General features: G+C 32.9%; 1 protein-coding gene across 1 annotated transcript; it reads left to right on the top strand.

The window, feature by feature from the left end:
* The first annotated feature begins 34 nt into the window (after positions 1 to 34).
* LOC133326364 (histone deacetylase 6-like) lies at positions 35 to 5516 on the top strand. Its single transcript, XM_061535016.1, has 3 exons — positions 35 to 328; positions 468 to 555; positions 5104 to 5516. The coding sequence occupies exons 1-3, from the start codon at positions 59 to 61 to the stop codon at positions 5514 to 5516; spliced, it is 771 nt and encodes a 256-aa protein (XP_061391000.1). The 5' UTR covers positions 35 to 58.
* The last annotated feature ends 2990 nt before the right edge of the window (positions 5517 to 8506 follow it).

Here is an 8506-nt window from a genome sequence, read left to right as displayed (position 1 = left end):
ATCAGTGCAATTAAACGGCAGTACTGCGCGTCCACCCACGGTTGCCTACTTGAGCTGCATGGAAACACTACAGAACTGCATTAGTGTCCAAGAGCGTTATTGGAAAAGTTTAGCCTTTGGCAAACGGTTACCCCAGGTGGCGGGCGAGAACAACAATGAGGATTTTCTTTCTGTTACTTTACAAAATTTAGATATTACAAGGGATGATGTACAGGGTGCTGCTGGTGGTTCCGGCGACGCCCAATCGAATATATCTTTAGAGGCAAGTGGCAGTAAACCGAAGGTAAAAGTCAAAACTCTAACCGAATTTCTCACAGAGCACATGCAGGTAATTAACGTCTAACGTCTATGCCAAATTCAAAATTGATTGTCTAATCACAACGTAACATTTGTCTGTTTCATTTCTTAAAATGCATCACGTCCAAATACTTGGAAATATAATACAAATGCGCGCGACATTCAAATAGGCATTTGAAAATAATGAAATGTTTGCTGTTGTGCCTTTAAAGAATTGTCCTCATTTATCACAGCTGCATCCAGAGGATGCGCCAAAATGTAAGCGAAAAAATAAGAATATAAGTATTTTTTAATTTGGTTTTGTGTTTTTGGTTCATTCAAGATATACGTTTACGTTTCATTAGAAAATCATTATTTCATGTTCACGCATTGTAGTTTTATCAATTCTCTTTCATAAAATATTTTTTTTATTTTGCAATATTTATTAAATTCGGTGTTGTCCAAAAAAAAAAAAGAAAAATAAGCCATAACCTTGTGACAATTTATTCATAGTTGATGCCGAATACGAATCTATCGCCATTTTCGGATTTAATAGATGACAATTTCCTGTTACACGAAAATATAAATCTAACATATGAGAATTATTTATCGCCGTTAAAAAAATCTAAAATTTTCTTCAAACTAAGATTTGAAGACAAAATGGTCAACGCATACAATCCAACAATATTGTCACTGCACCTAGATAATTATGCGTGCGGTAGTTATATCATTAAATATATTAAAAAGTCAAATCGTGGAGTATCCAGAATACTTCGAGAGACATCTCTGACAAGAACGGAGAGCACTGACAAGGAATTTATTCTAATTAAGAGGAATCTCAGAGTCACTGCACCCAGATCCTTATGCGTGCTGTAGTTATATCATTAACTATATTATTCGTGGAGTATCCAGAATACTTCGAAAGAGATCTTTGATAAGAAGATTTATCGGATAGCATTTAATTTCTGCAAACGGTTTATCGGACGGGAGACTTGATCACTGACAAGGAATTTATTCTAATTAAAAGGAATCTCAAATTCTTTCGGAAGTCCTCTCGGAACTATTCGAATAGACATTGCGAGTGACTTCTTAATAGATAGAATTCATACGTCACGTGCGAAGACAACCTCAGTAGCTCCTCCAAAGGAGGAGAAGACTCTAGCTCCTCCAAAGGAGGAGAAGACTGTGATTACAAAAGTAATCGGTTAGAACATATCGAGCCCTTCCCTCGAAAATGTTGTAAGCGACATTTTTTCGATTTTTCTTTTTTGATAGCAATCGATAAAGAATACTCCATTACGTCAAATCTCAAAATATTAGAACTGTATTAGGAACCGTTATGATATTAGAGCAAAAACAATTTTAATGTAAGTACACTTTTTATTTTGTTTACGTTTTATGGTGACAGCGAAGTGTCGCTTACATTAAAATAACATATTAAGTTATTATGAAATAATTCGGTTATTTACAAGGAATTTCGCTCTGAATGGTTTTAAATAAATACCTTCTTCTAAAGTAAGTTGGATTTTGAATATAGTACTCGAATATTCTATTAAAAACGAAATATTTTAAAATTTCAGTGGCTCTTGTACCTTATAGTGAGAGTGAAAGTGACAACCCAATAGAAGATGAAATGATCATAGGCCAAAGAGGTTATAAAGTGAATAGATTAAAACGAATTGTTGGAAACTTATCAAAAAGAGACACTTCCGTTCAACCTAACCCTTGCATAAATAAAATATGTGGGAATGAATGCGGCCAAAAACTTTCAGAGTTAGATCGACAACACATAAATGAATTTTACTGGGGAATGGATTCCAAATCAAGACAAACAAATTGGTTAGCTTCTTGCGTAACACGAAATAATATACGTAGACGAAGATCGGACAGCAATAAAAAAAGTATAGTTATACCTACATGATAAACTTCAAAAATATTTATTTTAAAGTTTGCCAACATTTTTTGCTTAAAACTCTTCACATTTCCCAAACTCGTTTAGTGTCAGCTCGAAATCAGTCAAATGTAACAAATATACAGACAGATAAGAAAAAATCTACTGCACCCCATAATAAATCAGATCCATCAAAGGTGAACATTTTGAAGAAACTGATGGAAAACGGGGATGTAATGAAATATGTATTATAATATTTCAGTATTTAAAAATTATTGATGAAAGGAAGACACACACAACAATAAGCCTCTATTGTGACAGTTGTGCTGGCCAGAACGGCAATCGAAGTATGCTTGCCACTATTTTTTATTTTCTTAAGGAATCAACCTTTGTAACAAATATTAAAATAACTTATTTATTGCCCGGGCATACAATGATGCCCGTGGATTCAATACATAGCACTATTGAATCATTCGTTCGTAACAGAACAGTTTGGGCCCAGAGTGAATTGTATACCTTAATATCTAATTCAGGAACAAATCCCAATGGTTACAAATGTATTGCGATTAGTCATACTGATTTTAAGAATTGGAAACAGTATTCAGAAAATATATTCCCAAATTCCTGTAAATTACCTATACAACGGTGAGATGTGCAATATTTCAAAAAGATAATCCTATCATTACCCTAAAGTATGGATATTTTGAAAACTCAGAGACAAAAAATATTGATACGAATAGACGACATACAAGAAGGAATTTGTCACCAAGCTCTTGTCCCCAATCACTATATGAACACCCACTTCCGATTCCAAGAATGAAATACAACGATTGAACAGATCTTTGCAATAAGACCATTATTCCGCCAAAATTCCATGGTGAATATATAAATTTAAATAACAACAATTCAACGATGGATACACTTCCAGAAACAGATGAAGAAGATTAACCTTCAATCGTCGAATTAACTATTTCATGAAATACAAAAATATTTTATTTTTATTCATCTGAAGTTTGATGTAAAATTTGCCTATTAATTTTATAAATATTCAAGAAAAATAAAATAAACCACATGAATTTCCTAAAAACTTGTACTTTTATGCTGAAATCAATTAATGTAACCGACACTATAAGGAGTAATCGTTCGGTTTTATGACAGCGAAAAAGATGTAACCGACAAAAACTACCGTTATATTGCAAAAACAAATTTTTTAATTATTTTATGTTATAAATACGACTCCGTACAAAGACTATGTATAATTTCATTCAAAAATTTTGGATATATAAAAAGTTATACAATAAAAACCGTCTGCTGTAAAATTTTGTTTTTGTCGCTTACAACATTTTCGCGGGAAGGGCTCGATATATACCCGATTTTATCGCCCGTTTCCATGGTAATCAGCGTGTTCAAAGTAGTCTAATGAAATTGTTTTAGAACAAACGGTTTTCTTTGTTGCAAAAGTAAATTTATGTTAAGAAAATAATATCAGAGGAAGCCTGGTAGCGGATGGACTTTAAAAATTGCATTCATATGATATTGGCCCATAACATGGTAACTGCTTCAATGTGAATGCTATTCATGTCTACTTCAATGATTTAGGCGTTCAATCTTGTTCCAACGGAACCTCTCTCTACATACGTTTTATGTAGAAGTGAAAAAAATGAGAAGACTTTAAGGGTGTCCCATTTTCGGACTAAGACGTTGTATTAGATGCGTTTTTTACAAACGATACGAAGATTCTGGGTTCCCTACGATTCCAGCGCAGAGTAAACTTTTCGGGGTGCCTGTGCCATATTTGAAAAAAATATTTTATTTAATTCCTTTGTAATTTAAGCCAATTTATAATTCATGTGGCCAGTTTAAAGTTCATTACAAATATTCCAACTTAATTCATAGCTACTAGAGTTATATATGGACACTTCCGCAGTCACTTACAAGACTTTCGGAGGCAAAATCAAACTTTAAATGTTAAATAAATCAAACACAAGTACATGTTTTACTATCCACCCTCAATACTTTTTGTGCCATTTTGGGAGTACTATCAGTGAATTTAAGGGCCTCTGGTTTTTATCTTTTGAGATAAAAGCCACTAAAGAGCGGTCACTCACGCGACTTCAAATGTACATGACTCTAGAAATCATTGCTAATAATGGGAAACTCTGCGAATTGCGAGAACATTTTGAACTTTAAATATACTTTACATTAATAAGAGATATCAAGCATTATTATTGCACTTTCAAAATTTGGCCTATCCTTTATTTGCAAAGGATTTTTCTTGGTCACTCAGGCGACGTAGCTTACGCGACTTTTTTAAGTTTGCAGTTTTTATTTCTGCAGTGTCTGCATTTATAGCCTTTAAATTCGTATTTATGCAAAGAACAAGAAAAAAATTATACTTTTTGACGTTATTTATTCCACGTATTTAAGCACAATTAAAGAAAAACTACCTCGGCTTTTGTTTACCTTTTGCCGGAAATGTCCATATGCATAATATGTAGTATTTGAGTTTGACAATTCTTGGTCGGAAATTTCCTCCAAGTCAATCCGGTGCATAGAATCGACTGCCATGGAAACAACGTTTCTTCAGATTTTATTATTGTTTGCATATATTTATTTTCAAAACTTTTCATCACATTCAGGAGTAAAAATAAGATGAAGATTTTGGTTCTACATATCCAAATATAGCTAAGGGGATAGTCATTAATTCCATTTAACCTAATTATTGTTATAAAATATTTGTTTTTATATTTTCATTGCTGTAATTAAAGGTATTTATATACTTTTTTGCAATCATTACATTTGCAATTTTGTTTATTTTCTGTGCTCTGTAATTGTACCTTTATAATAATTTGTACCTTTATATAGATTTAAAAGAAATAATTGTTAATGTGATTCTATCGTGTCTCTTTCTTACTCCCTCGCCCTCCAACACATAGCAATAAATACAAATCAACCATGCAATGAATGTTCCTCGGTGGCTGAAAACTGGATGTGTCTCAGTTGCCACAAAGTGTTGTGCGGCCGTTATGTTATGGAACATATGATGTTCCACAATATTGAAACATCCCATCCGATGGCTTTGAGCTTTAGTGATTTATCCGTTTGGTGTTATCCCTGCGAATCGTATATTGACAATAGAAAATTGCATGTCTACAAAAATCTAGCACATTTACACAAATTTGGCGAAGAAATGCAATGGGCGTATGACGAAGATGGCCAGCAACAACATAACAGACGCAACAACGATGACAGTGACGACGATGATGATGACGACAGCAGTAGTTGTAGTCGACCATTTGGCTCACAACAAAACTATTACCTGCAGTTGAATGTGGATTCGAATAACTGACATTTGCTCACTGCACTGGTGGAGACAGTGCAGCATCATTTGTGTTTGCTGTTTCCTTCGTTGCGTCCAGTTTTTCAATTTCTTTTGCATTACATTTGCCCCCTGGTACAACGTCTGTGTACACATATATTGCATTATTTTATGGCAAATTGATTAGCTATCATTTATTTTACTATTGAATTGATTCTGACCACGTTACTACTCTATCTGTGTGTGCCCTTGCTGGGTAGTTAGTCTCTTTACACAAACAATAAATATCCCATTTACAAAACAAACAAAAAACTAGCACACTTATACTAAACTTTAAGAATTGTTATATCATTTACATTATTACCAAATCTGTTTCTGTTAATCTTTATATTATCTAATATATGTGAAATTTTTACACAAATACTATTCTATTATCATATTGGAATGATGTTTATTTAACTTTATTTTCTTTTTATGCGATAAATTGTTTGTTATTAAACAAAATCACAAAATAATGTTGACTTTTTTGTCTAATGTTTATTATGCAAAAATAAAAAAAACATACATAGATATACATATACATTAACTAATTTAATACAATAATAATAAATATCATAATTGTAGTTTAGATCGATTGTAAATTAATTACAAATTAGCATTAACACATACAAACATATATACCCATAGACATCCTCATCGATATGACCATAATAAGCATAATCACAACTGCAACCATTGTAACAAAATACGAATGCTGTTAATTTTAAGTTTCATTTTTTAGAAGAACAAAAACACACATACATTTTTTAGACTTAGTTTTGTTATCGCAAAACAAAAAAAAAAAAAAAAAAAACAACAACAACAAATCGGAAATAAATTTTACGGACAAAAATATACTAACTATGGTGTATTCTATAATAATAATAAAAATCAAGTGTTTTACATTTATTTCGATGTCGGTTTGAGAAGGGTGGATGTAGAGCTTCTACGGAAGAAAATATAAATAGACTAGCAAAATGCCCGCTACTTCGTATGCGGAAAGGGAATACAAAAAACCAGTAAGGAAAGTTCAAAAGTCGGACGGGACCGACTATATGATACCCTTCACCACTTTTGGTACCAATCTGAAATTAATGAAAAATTGAATGTCAACCAACGAGCAAAATATGTAAAAGATCAACATATAAATGGGCGTATTTGAGCAACCGTGGCATCCACCATTTGCTATGCTGCAACACAGTGCGCTATCCAAAATTTATCTCGACACAAAATCCAATAAAAATCTTGATATGCATCAATCTAGACCTAATTCAGTACTCTGTGCAAAAGATTTGGACAAACATCGATCGTATGGTCTAAATCAGAACAGATTTCAACAAAACATCGCATAAACAAATTTGGACCTAATTCAGTACGCTGTGCAAAATGTTGTGCCAATTAGCCTAAATTTTACTTTTTGGTGCTTATTTACATAAAATCGGACGATACTATATATGGGAGCTATATCTAAATCAGGACCGATTTCAACAAATCTTGGCATGTATCAATTTAGACCTAATTCAATACTCTGTGCAAAATTTTGTCTCAATCGGATAATATTGGCAGTATGGTGCTCCATTTACATAAAATCGGACGAAACTATAACTAAATCTGCACCAAATTTAACAAAACCTCGCATACATCGATCTGGGCCTAATTCAATACTCTGTTCAAAATGTTGTCTCAATCGGACAAATATTGGGAGTTTGGTGCACCATTTACCTAAAATCGGACGAAACTATATGGGAGCTATATCTAAATCTGAACCGATTTTTACCAATTTCAACAGGGTTCGTCCTTGGACAAAATAAGTGACATGTGCCAAATTTCATCCAAATCGTAAATGCGACATGTACTTTGTTCACAAAAATACACGGACAGGCGGACGGATAGACGGACGGACAGACGGACATGCGTAAATCGACTCAGAAAGTGATTCTATGCATATTCTCAAAAGGAACCATGGGTCTATATCGATTCCTTTTGCCTGTTACAAACATATGCACAAAGACATAATGCCCAGTACCACAGTGTGGTGAAGGGTATAACAAATAATAATATTTCTTATGGAAATCGTGAATACGGTATAATTTGATGTACTATAGTTCTGAAATCCACTTATATTCCTACATCTAATATCAAGTTTTTTACCATTAAGTACTCTTCATACACATAATCACTATTTTCCGAAATCTCTTACTTATTTCCATTACACAGATTAAAAATTGATCAGAATTCCTATTATATATTTTAGCAAATACGTACAAGTTCCTTTTCTAACACCTTTTCAAGACTACCCCCATACCATCACCACCACTAAATTTAGTACCAAAAACCCTTTGGTACTTCTTTCTAACTCCCCGTCAGTGACCCACATTCTAAATTTTAGGTTTCCAGCTCTCTCCGTTACCCCAATCAAAATGTAAGCCGCTTTACTGTAAGTCGCTTAAGTGAAAATTATAGGATATGTAAATAGATTTCCAATACCAATATTATTTTAGGTTAATGGCCCACAATTTACTCCGCATAAGTGAAACTTCGCATAACTGAAAATATCGGATAACTGAAATTGTTTTTTGAGACAAACATTGCTATTACCTTTCAAATCACTCCGCATTACTGAAAGTCATGAGAATGAAAGATAATGACATAGGATTTTGTATTGAGGAATACACATCTTCAAAACCCACCTATTTCCTAAGTATGTATATTATATACTACTTATTATTTGACAGTCAGCTGTTAAAGTATCGATGAACTTTTTTACAATAATAATAATATTTTCGTAAAATTCGAAAAATATGGATTATTGAAATTTCTAAAACTGAAAAATGTTTCGCTTATGAGAAGTTCGGATAACTGAAATTATTTTCAGTTAACCGAACTCCGCTTTTTGGAGAACATCGGATAACTGAAACAAACATCAAGTTTTTTTTTCTGTTTCAGTAAAGCGGAGTCGACTGTAATGCATTTTATATTTA

Source organism: Musca vetustissima, unplaced genomic scaffold (genome assembly GCF_032173495.1).
Source record: "Musca vetustissima isolate MV318-11 ecotype Yass unplaced genomic scaffold, APGP_CSIRO_Mvet_v1 utg115484, whole genome shotgun sequence".
Lineage (NCBI taxonomy): Eukaryota > Metazoa > Arthropoda > Insecta > Diptera > Muscidae > Musca > Musca vetustissima.
The sequence above is the reverse complement of the archived record's forward strand: the minus strand, read 5'-3'. Positions and strand labels throughout refer to the sequence as shown.

Bases quoted from the DNA above. Each gene is read 5' to 3' on its own strand.
- LOC133326364 (XM_061535016.1), top strand. From the start codon at position 59: ATGGAAACACTACAGAACTGCATTAGTGTCCAAGAGCGTTATTGGAAA. The intron at 329-467 runs GTAATTAACGTC...ACATTCAAATAG, and splicing joins TTCTCACAGAGCACATGCAG to GCATTTGAAAATAATGAAAT. The intron at 556-5,103 runs GTAAGCGAAAAA...TCCAACACATAG, and splicing joins TCCAGAGGATGCGCCAAAAT to CAATAAATACAAATCAACCA.